This window comes from Phodopus roborovskii, unplaced genomic scaffold (genome assembly GCF_943737965.1).
Source record: "Phodopus roborovskii unplaced genomic scaffold, PHOROB, whole genome shotgun sequence".
Classification (NCBI taxonomy): Eukaryota; Metazoa; Chordata; class Mammalia; order Rodentia; family Cricetidae; genus Phodopus; species Phodopus roborovskii.
This window is the reverse complement of record NW_026126576.1, coordinates 9,923,425-9,943,161: the sequence shown is the minus strand read 5'-3', so window position 1 is coordinate 9,943,161 and position 19,737 is coordinate 9,923,425. Positions and strand designations below refer to the sequence as shown.

The window sequence follows — 19,737 nt, the reverse complement described above, 5'->3', positions numbered from 1 at the left end:
TGTTAAGTGTTATCTTGCAAAGTTTGCCAAATATAGACCCTGACGATCCAGTCATCTGCTCTTGCTGTTTCATGAGTTCACAGAAAGGCTTTAAAATTTTAAGATCAGCCACATCACAATGTCTACAATTGGCTTTTCTTCTTATCAACAAATCATTGCCATTTTCTGTATCTTACATGTGGCTTTACAGCTTGCTTTTTACGTCTGTGTAGCGTTCAGTCCAGCAGCTCTGTCATAATTCATACAGGATGGTAAGTCTTTATCACTGTATTAAACCTCATCAAAGTAAAGCTACTGCTGGGGCCTACATTGCCACAACTTGAAAACAATCATCCCATTAGAGTTGCTAATAAAACTGAAAACACCAAGAATGCCTAAAGTCTCGGTGAAACACAAGACACTTCTTCAAAATACTATACACTGAGACAAGGACTGGGCAAGAACTCCTGTTGTGCCTTTTGTCAATACTTAGGCACAGAAAGCAAAAACAAAAACAAAACAAAACAAAACAAAAAAAACCCAACCCAACCAAACCAACCAACCAACCAAAACAAAACAAACAAACAAACAAACAAACAAACAAAAAAACAAAATAAACAAAAAAACCAGACAGAATTAAGAATGGCTGGCTGGCTAGACCATTAAAATCCAGCATTCTCCCTTCTGGTGCTAGTTTACATTGTGGGTGCCAAACCATTCCTGTTGATTACTGGCATATAAAAATCCCAGATGATCTTCATTTCCTTTCTGACGCCCTCTGGCAGACCCTCTGTGGGAAGGCCAAGTGCTTTCCAAGTAGGTTCTCTTAAGTGTAATCCAGATGGAATAATAAAGTTGTGAATAATTTTCAGACCACTCTAAAATAGACTTTTAGATATCAGCTCTTCTCTATCTCTAGTGAGAGCAGAAGGGAATCTAAATGAGCAAGAAGAGTTTGGCAATTTGAAAAGAAATTCAAGAAAAATTTTATGTATCTTCTGTATATGAGCCCAGAATGAAAGTCCCCATTTTTATCCAAATAGCTTTCCTGTACCTCAAATGAAAGCCATTGTTTTCCCATCATTCTGGGTTAGACAGCATGTGCATTATAGGTCATAATAATAGAATGGAATACTATTCAGAATCATCTGTTCTCCTCTCCTTTGTGGCTATGTCAATCATGGCAGTCCAATCCTTCTAGAGCTGTTACCTGTCTTTTTCCATAGGAAGAGGAGAGAATCAAAGATGCAAGCACAGAATTACAAAGAGAAAGCTGATTTGATGTTCCGACAGCTCAGCAGCCATCTCTGTGAACGCTGAACACAATTCTCTAGCTGCCAGAGCTGAGGGGATGAGGGACAACCAGAACTTACTTTCCTAAGGCAAAGCATTCCAGCTTGACTGTTGTTCCTTTCTCAGCTGGGACTGTTTCTGGAAACTGTACTTCTATTTTGGGCTCATATTCACCCATCACCCCTGTGAACAGACAAAGACACCAAGTCTCAAAGGTACTGTCAAGATGTTCGTAAGTGTTTTCTGTCAACACAGAATACTCCTATACAATGATAGGTGTACACTTAATTCCTTCATCTGAAACAGGCCCTGCTGGGACACCATGTGACCCCAACTCTCCCTCCCGTTTCTTTGAGAGTAAAATTCATATCACAGCATTTGTACCACCTGCAGAGGATTAGTCTCCATGCTTCTCAGAAGTACTTTGTGAGGGTCACTTGGGGTGGGGGAAGGAAAAAGAGTTGATATATTCCTAGTCAGTAGGAATGCCACTCTCTTGGAAATACACTGCACAAAACATATAACTATTTATAAACACTTTAAAAATACATCCTTTATGGTGTCCACATAGTGATTTCTCAAAGTCATTCTCTGGCCACAGTATTTTTTCATATCTGAGGCCAATCTGAAGCCTGTATTCCATGTTGTCAACCCACAACACGTGGTTAGCACTCACAGTAGGCAAGTTTTCCATGTGTTTGTCCCCCATATCTTTAAAAATGACTGTGTGATGACAGTCACAGTAAAAGTCCAACAGACTAAATCTATTTTTTATGACTAAAAACATTTCATTTATTTCCTATCAATACTATCTTGACTCATTAGTTAAGGCTTCAACCAGTTTGTTTCTATTTGATCTCTGGACATCTCTATGATCATTGATTCAACAGTACTGATGAAGAGTTTGGGGTTACCAGGTTTATTGAAAATCAAATGGCCATTGCACTTCATCTTTCATTTAGGCTCCCCGCAGTTACAGCAAAGAGAAATGAAAGGTTTCAGAAGAAAAGAGTAACAAGGAACAAACGGGCACAGGTGCAGTAACAAAGACAGCTGATTTCATTCAGCTTACAAACACTTTTTACATGCTGGTTCCCAAAGAGAGGCGCTGCAAAGATCTAATCAGTCCAGAAAAAAACAACTCAGCACTATGAGTTAGATACATACAGTGCTGCTGGGTTTACCATGAGGACTGTTGTGGAAGGGTGAACTTGAATACAGTTCTGCTGTTGCTATTTGGCTTTATTTTCTTTTCCTAAACTAACAGGGAAGACTATTTTTTAGAAGGGACTTTGAGATAACTTCCCTGTGTTCTCAAAAAGAATGTTTTTGGAATGTACACACACACACACACACACACACACACACATTTATATTCCAAACACTCTCTATATATGAGTGTTTTGTCTGCATTCATGTGAGTTGACAGTGTGAGTGTGTGGTGTCTAAGGAGGTGAGTAGATGCCATTGCATCTCCTGGAACTGGAGTTACAGATGGTGATGAGCCACTATGTACATGCTGGAAACTAAACCTTGGTGCTCTGCAAAAACAAGTGCTTTTAACTGCTTAGCCATCTCTTCTTCCAGGGTCATTAAGTTTGATGTTCCCAAATACACACTTCTGTGCATCCAGGGGAGATCACCGTTAAGGCCTTTTAGGACAAGGGATTGAGCCAACGCTTCCTCCTCAAAAGTTGATAGTCATCTTTTCTTTTACAAGGGAGGCTGTAATTTCAAAGGGGTTAACATTGTTTTCAGTCCCATCAAGATCTAGTTAATGGTCAAAGTTAAAACTCAAGGCTTGAATCTTCACCTTTTACTATGACTTTTCTCCACTGCAGTATATTAAATCATCAAAGTAAATTAAAATACACCAAAGCCACGTTTGACTTGTTCGCAAACAAAGCTACTCCCTCCTCCACCTCCATTTTTGCCAAGTTTCTGCTACAGTTCCTCTTGCACCTCCATTTGATTACTTCCCTTTGAGCATTTGCACAAAGCTGACTGGGTAATGGTGTGGTGTATACTAATATCAGCATTCACACACAGCTGCTGAACTTGCTAACAAACCGTCTGTACGGTTGAATCATCATCCCATAAATATCAGTAGTATGACTTGGAGTGCAGTGAGCAAGTTAACACCTTTTAGTGCTGTGCATGTGGCTGTATACTATGAGATTGGTGTTAATTGAAAAAAAAAAGTTGCCTTAAAAGGAGGAGGTCTTTGTCTTCCCAGGAGATCAAGACAGTTTGCATGGCGATATATCACATGTTGGATGAAGATGAGACAATAAGGTTAAAAATACTAGTGGCAAGGATGTCTAAGAAGTGATTGATTTTGTCCCTGTCTTATCTTTTTATATTGTCATCACATGTCCATCATGTTTCTCTAATGAATTTAGAAGATTATATAGTTCGTAGTAAATGTGTCTCAGCTAACCCTGTTCTGAGCTTCAGTGTGGATAGAGACTCAATGTCCAGATTGTTAAATATCTATTTCCCCATCCTAAAAATTCTGCCTATTAGACTGTGGATTTGGAGTCCCCTTTTGTAAAATTGTTACATAGAACTATTCTTCCACTTCTCTGAATGTCCTGCTCTCTAGTCCATTGTAGTTTGTGAATGACTGGAAAGAACCAATATTTCTTCTGCTTCATACTGCTTCCATAGTGCTTAAAAATAAACATTTTAAGATATAACTTGCATATAAACAATTTACTGATTTTAAGGGCACAGTTCAATGACTTTTTATCACATTTGTTTAGACATACCATTGTCACCACACTCTGGTTTCTGAGCATTTTCAATACCCAGATAATATCTGTGATAGCACAGCGCAGTCTGTAGCAAACTCTGACCTGCTTTTGGCACATCCAACTGCTCTTGGCATTTCACAGCAATGGAATTGTATATCTGCATCCTTTGAAACAGTTTTATTTCTTTTTATTTTATTTATATGGATGTTTGCCTTCATATAGTATGTATGTGTACCACATGTATGTCTTGTTCCTTTGGAGGTCAGAAGAAGGGACCAGATCCTCTAGAAATAGAATTTCTGGCAGTTGTGAGCTGCCATGTAGGTTCTGGGTACTGAACCTGGGTCTTCTGTGAAAGCAGCCAATGCTCTTAACTGCATGCCTTGCTCCAGTCTCCCGTCAGTGTCATTCCTATCTGCCTTCTTTTATAGGTCATGCTTACCAGGCCCATGCTATAGCACACCAACATTCTGTTTGGCCTGTTGCAAAACAGGATGGTACATCCCACAAATTTTACTTGTAAGATGAAAATTTGCATTAGTGTCATAGAGGTCCTATGAAAAAGAGCTACAAGCCAAGCAGCTAAAAGGAACATAGTTTTGGATATGTGGACAGGTCTGAGCTCCAAGACTCTGGATATATATCCTTGCTTCTTCCTACATTCTGAGGGTAGCTATTAGTCTTATTAGCTTAATTATGTCATTAAGATTTCTGTGTCTGTTTTCAAATGACCATTTCTCTGTATCTTCTCTGTGAATGAAGGCCCAAATCCATTGCAGGATGACCTCATTTTAATTAGCTGTACTTAACAATGACCTAAGTTCTGATAAAGCCCCACTTTGAGGGTGGAAGTGGGAAGAGGCAGGATGCAACATATTGTAATACTGGCTGATGAACATTTGGGCAGCTGCCTGTAAAATTAAGTTTATATTTTGTTATATTGTGTTAAATCTTTCCACTTACAATGTTTTATGCACATTATTTTTTACCATATTCCATGTATGTATACTTTTCTTGTATTCAAGACATTTTGTATATTGATACAACTTGGGATATTTATCTTGCTGCCCTTTATAGTTCTACCTCTTGTCTTGACACTTATACTCTACCTCTATTTTAGGGATTTACATGTATGTATATGTAAATAGTTATATTGTTTAAGTATTTGTTCCTGCTTTACTCAGGGAAGTTTTAATCAGTCTTTTTAGCTAAGTTCCCGAGTATTACAGATTATCTTCACTCACATTTCCTGTACCTATGAGATTAGTCAGATATAGATGCTTAATCTTCAATCACTTCATAGACATGCAGAACATGGCATTTAAATGTTTTAATATTAGTACTCCATTGACATGAGACACTGTTGCTCCTGACAGCACCGTGCACTTTCCCGAAAATATGTTGGACACTGTTGTTGCTCCTGCTGGAGTTCAATCTCGCCTCAGCTAATGGCCTGTTGGGCAAAGAATTGCCCCCACCTTGACCACTGACTTGGACATGCAGTCCTATGTGCTTGCAGGAGACAAATATAGAAGACTGCTTGACATTGCCAAGTCAGGGTAAGACAGCCATTCTACCTCCCTGCTGTTGTTGTGGTCTGTCAAGTTCTCTTGGCCTTAGCCAAATCTGGGTGTACCAACGTGGCTGTGAGACCTAGGGTGACTGTTCAGGTGGCTTGCTGTTTCTGTCCTTGCTGCACCTTTTGGAAGGTGTCCATCCGCATTTCCTGTCTACTCTAGTATTGTTAATTTCCTTCTCAGGTCTGGATGAGGTTGAAGATTAAACTATCACAACTATTATTCTCTCTTCCTAGTTAGATATATTAGGTGCTAGACTTACGTTTTCCAGCTTAGGACAACTCTATTGTAAACTCCATATTGCCCTCACCCTAGGACTAGATATGTAGGTCATTTTCTTCTCAATTTTCCTTTTCTTAGAGCACACTTGTTATTCACTGTTTTGTATATAGTTTTGTATTAAGCCTAAATCTTTTCTTTAGACTAAAAGGGGAATTGTAGTGAGATAGTTCTGTGGCACTGACCACGCCCATTGGGGGGTGGAGCCATGGGCGGAAGTGACCTGTGGAAGGAGGTCGGAGGGGGCCAGGAAAGGCGCTTTTTTTCTGGCATGACTCAGACAGGAGAGGATCGGGATGAATTTCCTGGTGTTCATCTGTCTAGGTTGTAAGTTATTTCTCCCTGAATAAACATCTATTCGGCCTATTTGTTTATCCTGATCCTTATTTACCGCGATAGCTGCCCATATTAAGCTATTTCCAATGATGCTTCAATGAGCTGCAGTAAGTTTTGGGTGGGCATACATTCATTTGGCTGTGTTTTCTGTGACATTCATATACATGACTCTTTGCTGATTTATGCCTTACTTCAAATGATGCAGCCTCAAAGAAGTGTTTTCTAGTCACCCTCTCTAAACTCTTCATTTCTGCCAGCATTTTTTGTCCTTCACATTACTTATCACAATGTTAAGACTCACTTGTTTATGTGTTTTGTAGCTTTCAACCAGATGGGAAAACATACCACCAAGTGAGGAACCTGTGCTTTACATACTTGTATTCCTGTCTTAGGTTCCCAATCTCTTAATAGATATTCAGTAAATAACTATGGACATAAAACATTGTAAAACTCCAGGGAACCTCTCAACAGTGTTACTGCTTCCTATCATCTTATAGATAGTTATAAATAAGGAATTTTCTCCATTGTACATTGTATCTTGAGGGATGAAAATTTACTTTTTTTCTATGTCATTAACAAATCCTAGCTCAGCATTGAGAATATGAAAAAATGAGATGAACAGGAATGTGTGTCAAGGAGGAAAATATGGGAGTCATGGAGGCATTTTAACAGGGCCTGCCTGTAACAGCTAGTGAGGGACACATGCTGTTTTCCAGTCATGAGAATCATTTACTATATATCCTTGTGATTTTCATTTATTAATATGAACTGTATAGTTTGGTTTTCTGGTCATATGGGAGTAGTTTCTTGGTAGCTAGAATGATCCATATTTATAGCTATATAAATATGAACAAAGTTATCAGTAAGAACAGATTTATTTGAATATATAACAGTAGTTACAGTACATAAAGATGTTTTTCCCTGCTGCTAATAGGAATGTTAGTGCATATAGGGAGTAACTTTATCATATCACATGAATAAGGGAAACATTTTCTTCAGCTATATTGTGAATAATATTTTTGGGAACACTTGTGGAAAGTGCTCCATCTAATATGGACTATGTCTGATACAGTCTGTATTTTATTTGGCTTTTTCTCTTATTCTAACTATTTTGGCCTTTACTTTTAAAATTAAATGTAAAATCTGTTGCCTTTCTGTTTTGGGGAAAACAAAAGGCTGTTTAAAACAGAGACACATCTTATTAGGTCATTTCTCTGACCACCTGGATATGTTTGTACTTAATTGGTTCACAGATGGTCTGTTGGCTTACAGAGCAAGGCCATTGACAGAATTACTCCAAAGGTGAGAGATACTAAAGTTAGATATATCTCCTTAACCAAGGTAAGCTAGAGAGAATGCATGAAATGCATCCTGGTTCAACCAGGAAATATAATCTCTGCCACACTTTTCTTCCATATAGATTAAATTCCATCCAATTGTAAAAAGACATAGTTTCCTCTCTATATTTATCTGTGAAGTTGAAAAAAATAAGTCTTGACTTATGAAAATGCAGCTGTAATGTTCTGTTCTTTGGAACTAGAGACCCACCAAAATAGTTGTGAGAGTTACGTAAAACACCTGAAATTCCTAATGTCAATGTTTTCAAAAGGAAAGGTCTTTGCTCTGTTTTTATTACAGTAGAACTTAATAAATATTAACATCAATCATAAACTATTCAGTATGCCTGGCAAATGGGTCTGGAGCTCACTGTTTGCACTGTCCTGATTTCTGATTTTACAATTTTTACAAGGCTATTGGGTTTTGGTACGTTGCCTGGTGATATGGCATACTTAAACAATGATGAATTGCTTACTGTGTAAGTAAATTCATAAGGAAACCTGGCTAGAGGTTTCTGGATGTTTATTCACAAGTAGTAATTCATTCTGTGATTGAAATCACCCAGAGGGTTTGAATTTCTAATCTACAGAGAAGAATGAAAGCCAGAGGATGAGGAGTGACACCTCCAAGTGGCTTCCAGGTGATGCTGCTGATATTTGATGACAACACCTTGAGTGCCACTGTCCTAATTCTGAGCCTGAGCAAGATGACTGACCTGACATTAATAAACCTGTCCTGTGAGCAGGCCATGGTGGGAGATACTAGGAATGGAGTTCTACAAACCATGCAATGGAAATCCACAACTTTGCTGATGACCTAATGGGTGGGGATTGCCCCATATTTAAAACCTAGATACTTATTAAGGGCTGATGCCCATTTCTCTAAGAACACAGGATTTAAGGAAATAGATGTCAATTTATAGAATATGAGAGTGAAATCAGCCACATGCTGCTCTTGTTTAAGTACAATTTGCAGAGCACTGTGCTGGCAGAAGGAAGACAGTTTGCAAAACTGTGCACCGAAAGATTTTTGCCAATGCCTGGCCTGCCTTAGTTGGAATCTGTGCTTGCTAAATTAAACCACGGATGGAATGAACATTTAGTAAATTCCACCAAGTGGGATTTTCTACTGAAAAAATGAATTGCCAAATTGTTTTGAAAAAAGTTTCTGCATTGACTTTCTTGAAAAAAGAAGTCACTTGGGGTGCTTTCCATTAACCTAAAATATTTGGAAATATCTGATTAGTCATACAAGTTCACTTGACTTAGTTTGCCATTGTGGCCTTAAAAGAAAAGTATGACTTTTTCCTGAGCATGAAGGAAAACCTGATGAAATTCTGAGGATCAGTCATGGTTTACTTCTGTTACTGAGATAAAGCCTGTGACCAAAAGCGACTTAGAGAGGAAATGGTTTATTTGGCTTATACATCCCCATCACAGTTCATCACTGAGAGCAGTCAGGGCAGTAACTCAAGCAGAAACAGAGGCAGGAACCATGAAGAACACTTCTTACTGGCTTGCTTTCCATAGTGTGCTCAGCTTGCATTCTTATGTGGATGGTACCCAGGGAGGGGGGCAGCACCATCCACAGTGGCCTGGGCCCTCCCATATCAGTCATTAATCCAGAAATACCCCCCACACATACCCATAGCTGATGGACTCTACTCCAGCTGAGGTATCTTCTTTCCAGGTAACTCTAGTTTGTGTCAAGGTGACAAAAAATAATCACCAGAGGCTCTTATTACCCACAGTCCAGTAAAACAATGCCTCTAAATTGAGTGTCTAAACAAGAATCTCCTTACTGCTAGAGAAAGGTTGGGTAGTGTATAGTATCTGTTTTACTATCAGGATCTTAGAATTCATGAGAAATGAAAATGCATTATTTGCCTTAAATAACATCTGTATATCCTTCCTTTCTTTTCAATAATTAAGGTGTAGAAAGAACTTATTGTAGAAGGTTGTATTAATACAAAAACAGTGATCATGTATCCTGATTGGCCAGGAGAGCATCTGCTTACCTGAATGCCTGAGGTATGAGCAATTTTTTATAGGATACTGAGCTATTTGTCTCTTTTGAGGATACTCATACATACTAAAATGGTCTTTGTGTTTAATTAATTCTCTCCCTGTATGCATTGGCACTAATTGAAGTCAGTAGAGGCACTATTTGATACAGGGTCTTTTGATAGTTCTTTTGATAGTTAAAGACAGCATCATACTCTTAGAAGTCAATGAAACTTTTTTAATGAAAGGTCAAAGAGCACAGGATGCTTTGGTCCTTGTAGATAGATAGAAGGTCTAAACTCATTGTACTTTGCAAACAACCATGGATAAATGCCTGCAAATTGGCAGGTGAGTATGTGCCAATAAAACTTTATTATTAAAAACAGGTGGTGGGCCCAGGAGCCATAATGGGATGACCCTCAGCATTGAGAATATGGAGATGATGACATTTGAAAGAACAATGTAATCAATAAACTGTTAGAACTGTTATTTATTGAAGCCAGCCACAGGCATGCCTTGCCTGTGAGGAGTTTATCAGCACTAAGTATCTTCTGTTGGGAACTCTTTCCTCAATTCTGTTGCACAGCATTTCCTGGAATGGATTTGTAACACCATGAAAGTATCCTCAGACCCAAGCTGTCAATCTATATACATTCCATCATCCCATTCACGATTCAGTGGCTTTGGCATATCACTGAAAGTAAATCTGCTTTAACGCTGCACTCTCATGAAATATAGCCTCACTCTTGATTCGCATTCCCACTAGACATCTTAACTATGTCATTTATGAATACAGAAAAACTTCCATATTCTTACTGGAAAGCTTACAAAGTGTTTTCTCAATATTTATTGGTTAAATGTATGATTAAGACTTTGGAGCCAGCAAGATGGCACAGTTGATAAAAGCCTAAATGATGGAGTGAAAGAACTGATTCCTGAAAGTTGTCCTTTAATCTCTATACCCCAAGCCCAATAAATAAATAAATAAATAAATAAATAAGTAAATAAATAATAAGTAAAATCATTTGCCCAAGCACACTCAATTCTAGGCAGCACATGCACCTCACATACTTTATTTTAACCCCGGCTTCTCCATTATTCTATTGTTGAGCATCCAATTTTATAATCCCAATAAACTATAAAACTAGACCCTTGGCTAGTTTGGAGTTCTCTAATATTCCCATGGCCTGAAAACTGGCTCTTTTGACTTTATAGGATACTGTGCACCATGAACCTTGAACAGATGCTTCCTAACTGACTAGCCAAATGACCATCCAAGACCTTTGGCCCCATGGACTTGAAATGGAATTGGCTGAAATAGAGGTCTAAAGATGACTGCCAAGTTCCTAAGCTTGTCAAATCTTCAGAGTAGCCACAGCCATTAAGACTCTATTAAATCAGATTAGCTATGGCAGCTTAGAGAAACATCTCATATCCTTTAGTCATTTAGATGTTCTCATCAAACATGTTTTACGCCCACAGATCCTTAACTGTGATGTTGTTAGAAAATTAAAAACAAGACATGATTGCTGTGACAAAGCTGCATGAAAGTTGCAATTAAAAGTGAGACTTAAATAAAGCAGAGGATTTTGGGGAGAAATACTTAAATAAATAATACAAAACCACCTTTTAATGGAGGGTACATACCTTTGCCTGATGTCTAGATGGTGCAATATCAATAAAAGACTCTAAGTAAGTCAAGTACACATTGAAATATTGTCTTTTTTTTAAAAGTCCAAGTCCTAGGTTAATTAAGTGGCTCATACATAAAGCTAATTTATTCATAAAGATAAATAGTGTTTTTAGGGCCCCCATGAGACTCTGCTGCAAGTTGAAGAAATATTAGGGACACTGACTGTGTGCAGTTAGCAAGATCATAATGGAGGAAACATGATACAGTGGTAATACATTTCCAAAGACCACTCCTTTTGCATTATTTATTTATTATTTTGATATTTGCTTTGACATAAATTGGGAATTATGGAATGGGCTTAGTTCTTTTGTGGCACACATTTTAATGTTGATAGAGACTGGGGTTCATTCCATGGTCTCTGTGTAATGAAGATGAATGTATTTGCTACCTCCGTGTTTGCATTTGGAAGAAATCTGACCCAGTGAGGAACATTTGTCTTGTCTATAGAAGAGTGTATTATGTTACCTGATCTTTGCAATTTTGAGATTGAAGCAAGCTGAGAAGCTGTGCCAAGAATTCCCAAAGTGACAAGAAAGAATCTTAGAGATAACATAAATTGCTCATTCACTTAGCAAAGAAAACTAAGGACCAGAGAAATGAGACCATTGTTTCATATTAATTGGAAGTTGATCTGCTATTGTACTGCACAATCCCATAACCTTTTCCTTCTGCCATATGTTCAGAAAACTGATTTTTGTCCACTTTGGGTGTTCTCTGAATCTAGGAGATGCTGAGATCATCATCTGGCCTTTCTTCAATTAGCTTAAAGTGTGATTTAAGTTAAGAACATTCAATGCTTCAACGCTGAGCCTGATCAATGTTTCCACGGCTGAATACTCTTAAGTTAGGGAAAGAGGGGAGGAATTGGGAAAACATGGTTAGGAATTTGACTTATACTCTTGGAACATAAATGTACACTTTTAATACTTTTAAAATTCAAATTGTTCTTTTTCAAGAATTTCTTACATGAATATTATATGTCCACTATTTCCACCTCCCCTCCTTCCCTTCCAAGTCCTTCTCTTCCACCCACTCCCTCTTAAATTCATGATTTCTTCTTTTTAAATTATTAACAGGTTCATTGGTTTTGGGTTGACACTTTGGGATTCAATAAACTACAAGGAAAAATCTAGAGGCAATGTCTTTTAATATTTTAAGTTTATGCTGAAGTATAAGCATTCAAAAAGCAAATTTCACATAAAGACACGCAGACATTGCATGTATGTATGTATGTATGTATGTATGTATGTATGTATGAATATTCCTAAGGTGTAAATAAGCACAAGGATTAAAGAGAGAAAAATACTCTGAAAATCTCTAATGATAAATTTGTTATTCTCTATTTCTTGGCATTCCTTATGCATAAAGTTAGTTCTAAATAGGGAAAATAGTTTAAAATATTTAACAACCAGTGTGTAAAACAAGGGCTCATCAGTCAGGACCAGGCTGAAGTCATCTTGCTCATCAGTTATCTTGGTTCTAGTGAGCAAAAGAAAACTTGCAAGACAACTTCTTTCCAGTCTCAAGGAGCATAGATAAAGGGACAAGTCTAGACAAGTACTCTTGACACTCAGTTAGGTGCTCATGTGAGTGATGTACTCCAGCATCCTTATAGACTTCATTTCCCAATTTCTCATTTCTTTGTTAATTCTTTTTGTCATGAGAGAGTTCAGGGACAGTGTAGGGTAATGGCTGAGAATATAGGAAGTAGCCATTCAGGTTACCATCAAATTCTAGTATCTCATATATATACTAATCTGTTACTTTTTATGGAAAATTTAGACAATATTGAGACCTATGCAGAAAGTATATAATACTCTTGGCTCACTGTTATTAATGGCGAGCATTAGGGCTAGTATTGATCATCAGACTACTGTACGGCCTGTTGTAATAAGTCAGACATACTTTATATAATTAAAATCTTTTCCTTTCAGGATACATAGGTAACAGGCACATGATGCCAAATAACAACTTACCTTATTTTTCACAGCAATTAAAAATATGTAGAAAAATAATTACAAACTCTGAAACAAAATTCTACCGCATCTAACAATTTTCAAATATATATATATTTGAATATTATATTGAAATATTATATATGTATATGAAGAAAAGGCTTTGGTTGCTTGGAAGAATTCCAAATTCAAAAATAAAAAAAATCATTAAAAAAGAAAAAAAAAAAAAAAAGAAAGAAAGAAAAAGAAAATGAAGCATGGGACTCCAGAGGCCAGAAGAGCTTTTTCTGAAGCTTGGCTAAACAGAACCGTATAGGGGCCAGGAGTCTGTCTGATAATGCCCTGGCTCACTTCTCAGCTCCTCACTAACCCCTTCCTCTGGATCAAAGATGCAATATTTGTTTATCTTTAAATGCGGTCTGGGCTCATGTGTATGTGGTTGTGTTCATGATACTCGTGTGTGCAGGTACACGGGGCGGCCAGTAGAGGGAGTCCCGTCCCCAGGAGCAATGTTGGAGATGCAACCATCTGGGAAGCTGCTCAACATGGGTGCAGGGATCCAAATATCGGTCCTCTAAAAAGAACAATATACACTCTTTACCGTTCAAATTTCAAAATTTTATACCAAGAGATTAAATACTGGGTCTTTAACCTTCTTAATTAACACTTTGAAAACACAATTCCACCTATATTCTACAAATAAAAGTCTTTTCTGCATGTTATTATAATTTTATTAAAATAAAATTTTATGAGAATATTTTAGGAAAATTTTTGATACACTTATTACAACAATGTTAAATCACTTAAATGCATCTTAATACATCAAGCATCTCTGGGGGGGTAAATACTGATATGTTAATTTTATTGATGAGTAAACAAAGCAAGTGAGGTTACACTGAATTTTCCCTGTGAAATAGCCAGTAAACTGGTGGGTCTTGATTCTACCCAGAGAGCCTCTCCTCCATCTTTCTGGCTTATTTCCTTACCAAAAAATAGAAAAAGGATGCGGGAAGCAGGAAATGCACTCTGTGAAGGACTGGATTAAGGGAAGAGGCAGTGCAGAGGACCTGTGGGATAACGAGCTAGGGGCACGTGGTAAACGCAGTGAGATTGATGAGGATGCGGGACACCACACCCGATTCCTGTCAATGCCTGAGCCATGATTCACAGTTCAGTTTTTATGACGCTCTGGTGAGCTTTTGGACTGGGAACAGTGAGTCTAAAATTGCCTTCCTGGAACTCAAAAGATACGACTTGCATAGTAGGGAAATCTCATTTAATCTCTACATCTGTTCACAGCGATGCAAAGGACCAGTTGTGGCAATTAATTGAGCTGAGGCTTGAACTTCCTCTGCCTTACTTGTTACATTTCTGAGTCAGAAAGAGGGTGTGAAATTGTGAGTGTGATCAAAAAGACTGTACCAATTCCACACTCCTTGCATATATCAGCCCAACATAGCAACTAAATATCAGCTCCTGTAGCATGATAATTCTGCTGATTTTATTTTTTTTACCTCTCATATAATAGACTTAATAAGGATGTCATCTTAATTCTGCACTCTCCTTTTGATTTATATCTCGCCTCTTCTCTTACCTTCAAACAGGAGCTAATTAAATAACCTGTTTTGTGGTTAGTAATTGAACTTCATATCCATTTTATGTACTTCAGTCTTAATGAGAAAGATACTATAAATTTTACCATGCAATGCTCATGCAAATTAAAAATGAATGGGCATTAATTGCTGAAGAATGAGGTGTTTAACCTGCTAATTCAGTGATAAAATATTCTAATACAAAGCATTGGCCATTTCTATGAAGACCGAGTAGATAATAAATTTAGAAATAAATCTAAACCATGCAAAAAAGCAAAGTTTCTGCCAGCTTATGGTATGCATGATGATATTGGACTTTCTGCGTTCCTAATTTTGGCTCTCACTTTCAAAGGCAACAGTTTTCTGTGATGTTTGTCTTCAGCTGTATCTTGTTGCATCCAAGTCAATATTGCATTATATCCATGACTTGTCAAACTAAGGCGGATTCCTTGATTAGATATTTTGGCATACATACATTTTTGTTTATGAATCCCCCAAAGAGGCTGTGTTTTAAAGGCTCTTGTACAAAATGCCACTGCAGAAAAAAAAATTGTTTCTAGATAGGTGGCATTTGTGCTTTTTGACAGAGCAGATACTTTGTTGGACATTATATTTTAAAGTGGGTCTCATGTAGCTCACACTGCCTTTACTCTCACAAAATAGTTGAGGACAATCTCATACACCTGACCCCCCCTCCACACTTCCCAAGTGTAGGGATTTCATGTGTACACTAGTACACTACCAAACCCAGGTTCATGCAGTGCTAGGGATTGAACCTGGAGTTTTTGTGCATGCTAGGCAGGAACTGTTTCAGCTGGGCTTGAGCAACATCTTTGATTCATCTTGCCTACTTTTTAAACTGATGACTGTTTGGTTTTCTGAGCACAACGCACCATAATAATTTAACAGTAATCCACCATAGTAGTTTGATTTTTGCTGTCCTGAAGTTGGGATGCTGGTGTATAGGGTCTGGTGAAGGTTGTAGAGTCTTTTCTTGAGTAGGGTGAAGATAAAGTTGGTGACAAACAGATATGTCAGATGAATATTATGACAGAGAAATCAACCAAAACAATAGGCATTTTTTTTTGAGACAGGGTTTGTCTGTTTAGCAGCCCTAGCTGTCCTGGAAATAGCTCTGTAGACCAGGCTAGCCTCGAACACACAAAGATCTACTTGCCTCTCCCTACTGAGTGCTGCAGGTGCACCACCACCACCCATCCTGGCAATTTAACAAAAAGTCATGTGCCTGTCAAACCCCCTGAACATGGGTCTCAGTTAGAAGGTCTGGGAAGTCTAAGGGACTGCCCAGTGAAACCAGGATGTATCCCTGGTGCACAAAAGGATTTTGGAAGCACATTCCCTATGGAGGGATACTCCCTTAGCCTGGAGGAAGGATGGAGGGCCTAGTCCCTACTCTAAATGACTTGACAGATTTAGATGAGCCCTCCTGGAAGGCAGTTGGGTGGGAGGGTGGGAAAGAGTAGGGAGGGAGAGGTAGGGAACTGGGATTGATATGTAAAATAAGAAAAATAAAATAAAATAATAGAAAAAAAGTCATGTATGTGCCTTTGTGAATAATATGTAAAATAGGACTGTCAACTTTTTCTTTGCAAATCTTATTAAACCATTTCAATTATTTCATCAAAGAGTTATCTTATATAGTCTCAGTTGCTAAGCCAGAAAGGCATGCATTATTTTTGGTTTTCTTATGTTTACTCTCTCATTTGCAGTGTATTGTTAAATTCTGACACTTTTTCCTGAACACTATACCTCGGATCCATTTCTCTCCTTCTTAGCTATTCTCCTTGCCCAGTGTCATAGTTTAAATGTAGCTGGTCCCCACAAGATCATAGGGAATGGCACTATTTGGAATTGTGGCTTTGCTCGAGTAGGCATGATCTTGTTGGAGGAAGTGTGTCACTGTGGGAGTGAGCTTTGATGCTTCTTATGCTCCAGATACCACCCAGTGTCACATTTCTTTCTGTTGTTTTCTGATCAAGATGTAGCCAGCACAGTGTTTACTGGCATGCCACCATGCTCCTCACCATGGTAATAATGGGCTGAACCTCTGAAACTGTAAGAGAGCCACCTCCATTGAAATGTTTTGCCTTATAACAGTTGCCCTGGTCATGGTGTCTCTTTACAGCAATAGAAACCCTAAGTCACCCAGGTTACTACCACTCCTTAGGTGGACGTTGCAACAGTTTCTGAGCATATATGTAGTTTCTACTCCCACTTTCTGTAAATATTTTTTTCACCTGGAAAGCAATCAAACAGTCTCTCTGAAATCATCAGTCACTTGTCGTTATACAAACCCCTAAAGGCTTTTCTCTCTGGCCACCACAACTGGCACTTGACCCTTAAACTCCAAACTCCTCTCTGATTAGTAAGTGCAAACTACATTTACTTTCTTCTTATTTCCAGAAGAGGTAAATGTTTTACTTGGCTTTCTCTCTCTACCTCAGGACCATTGAACGTTCAGCCTGGACTATTCCTCTTTCTTATCCTCTCAGGACTCACTTCTTATCATTACAACTACAGCCCCACGCCCATCTTCAGAGAAGAGGATTTCCATGGCAACCCTTTCTACAGCAGACAGCCACCCCAGAGTTTCCATTTTTCATATTGTTTTATGTTGACTTTAAAAAACAAACTAAAAATTTCCCTTTGCCCTGCTTGTCTCTTGTTGTCATACTGTCCAGGAGAATATTAGAATCATTAAATATAGGCCTTTTGTTCTGCTTACTGGAACACAGCAAGTGCTAAATAAATACAAGTTAAATGCATCATTAGACAAAGTGTCTGAAAACTAAACTATTCATTAAAAATTTCCATTAATTTGTAAGATTTTTAGGCTGCAATATAAATCCTAATTTTCATATTATAGAAGTATATTCCTCTACATTATTTTGTTTGGAATAAGCACTTGTGTTAATTTCCTGCTTATTTTTGAAGTATAAAAACCCTTTACCATAAAAAAAATCCAGTGTGGTCAGATCATCTCTAAACAGCTAAGTTTTGACTTTTAATACCCTTATCTGAAAACCTCAATTTCAAACCCTCTTGGGAAGGAGTTCACTAGTAATGTAGAGAGACAGAGCACACTGGGTGTATAGCTTAACAACAGGGTACTTGCCTAGCACGTGCCAGGACCTGAGTTCAATCCCTGACATTACAAGAAAATAGATGGATGGACAGAGTGATATATTTGGAAAATAAAAGGCCTCTTTTTTTTCTTTTCTTTTATGACTTAAGGGAAGAGCTTGTGAAGGATGGTGTGAAGAAACAGGGTGAATGTTTAAAATAAAAGGTTCTAGAGTCAGAAGACCAAGTCTTATGTTGGAATCCCATTCATTGGCTTTTGCATTTGTTATTTAACACATCTGCGTCCCAGTTTCCTCAACTGTGAAAGTGGATACTCTATATGTAGAATCTAGCATATAGTAAGGGACTAACAAATGTTTATTAGTATCTTGACTGATAATTTCTTCATATGTGTGATATATTCTTGTCCTGTTTTTCAAATGTATGTAAGAAGTGGAAGTTTTGTTTTGTATATGAATGGAAATCTAAACATTTCAACTATGAATCTTCAAATCATCACATTAGTCCTTCCTACAGGGATTAATTATCCCTTTGTTTTCATTCTTCCAGTGAATAGTTAATGAGTCATTCTATTTGATACATTCTATACTAGACAGCAATAAACAAAATAAGCAAAAGAGTACAGGTAGTTTACATGACACGCCCTGGCAAGTGTAACAGGATAAGGAGTTCATGTGGGTGTGTGGGGGTATAGTAATAGATTTCATTGGAGTTTAATGTGAAGTTGCTTGATGTTGCAAGGGTGGAGACAATAGACCCGTAGAGATGGCTTCCTGGAAAAAGTGAGTATTTCTAAAGAATCAGAAAGACACAGTACACATCACCTACTAAATCAGTATTTTGAACTAAGAGAAGATTTTAGAAATAGGAATACACACATCTACACACACACACACACACACACACACACACACACACACACACAGTAGAAAGAGTCATGGAATCCACACACCTTGACTATCAAAAATGTCTTTTAAAGGCAAATAGTGATATAGCCTATGCTGTCCAGATATTTAGATAAGATTTATATATTTTCTTAAAGTATTCTCATAATGGGATGTGGAATTAAAATTTTTGTCCCAAATCAGCTGTCCATATTTCTGAATTTCTCTGTGGTAGAAATTATACCTTCACTATTATATAGCTAGATGTTATTTGGACAATGTAAAATCAGTTTTTGAACTCCAAATACTAAATTACACAGAACTGATTAATGAGCTAATTGTTCAATCTTCATTTTGTGTGCATGTGTACAATTTAAGATCCTTTTGTTATTTATATTCACCTAAATTCACATCCTGTCCCTGTTGAGATTAGCAATCAGATTTATAACTCGTTTTCCAAAGTGGGTTTGTGGGCTTATTTCTTACACAAGTGGGAAAAATAATGGATACCTATATAGAAAGTGTTAAACTTTAAACTTTTCTTTAAAGCCTTATGTGCCAATAACACAATACCTTTCCATGCCCCACCAGTGAGCTCCATAAATAGAACTGACAAAATTGTGTAGACAACTCACCATCATTCCTCAGGATTAGTGGTGTGGGCGGCCCCAGGACCTTGTGGTTTGTCACAGTATTGGTAACTACACAGGTGTAATTCCCAACATCAGATTTTTCTACTTTGGCTATATACAGATTCCCAGTCTCTTGAGAAACAAAGCGGCGGTTATCCTGATAGGAAGGGTATTCATTGAAGATCCAGGCATAGCTCAGCTCTGAAAATACAAGAATCATCATTGTAAATAAGTCTGTTGGCCCTGGAAATTTTCTGCATTCAGAATAGAAGTAGTTAAGGTAGAAACTTAGGTGGTTGCTCTTCACCCTGGAAA

At 37.7% G+C, this 19,737-nt stretch overlaps 1 protein-coding gene across 2 annotated transcripts in view; it reads right to left on the bottom strand.

The window, feature by feature from the left end:
- Positions 1-19,737, bottom strand: part of Cntn4 (contactin 4) — a 729,371-nt gene that overhangs the window by 186,194 nt on the left and 523,440 nt on the right. For both annotated transcript variants that reach the window (XM_051203477.1, XM_051203478.1), the window contains exons 6-7: positions 19,426-19,623; positions 1,353-1,455 (exon numbers count right to left, since the gene is read on the bottom strand). In XM_051203477.1, the coding sequence (XP_051059434.1) occupies positions 1,353-1,455; positions 19,426-19,623 (301 nt within the window). The remainder of the gene's footprint in view (positions 1-1,352; positions 1,456-19,425; positions 19,624-19,737) is intronic.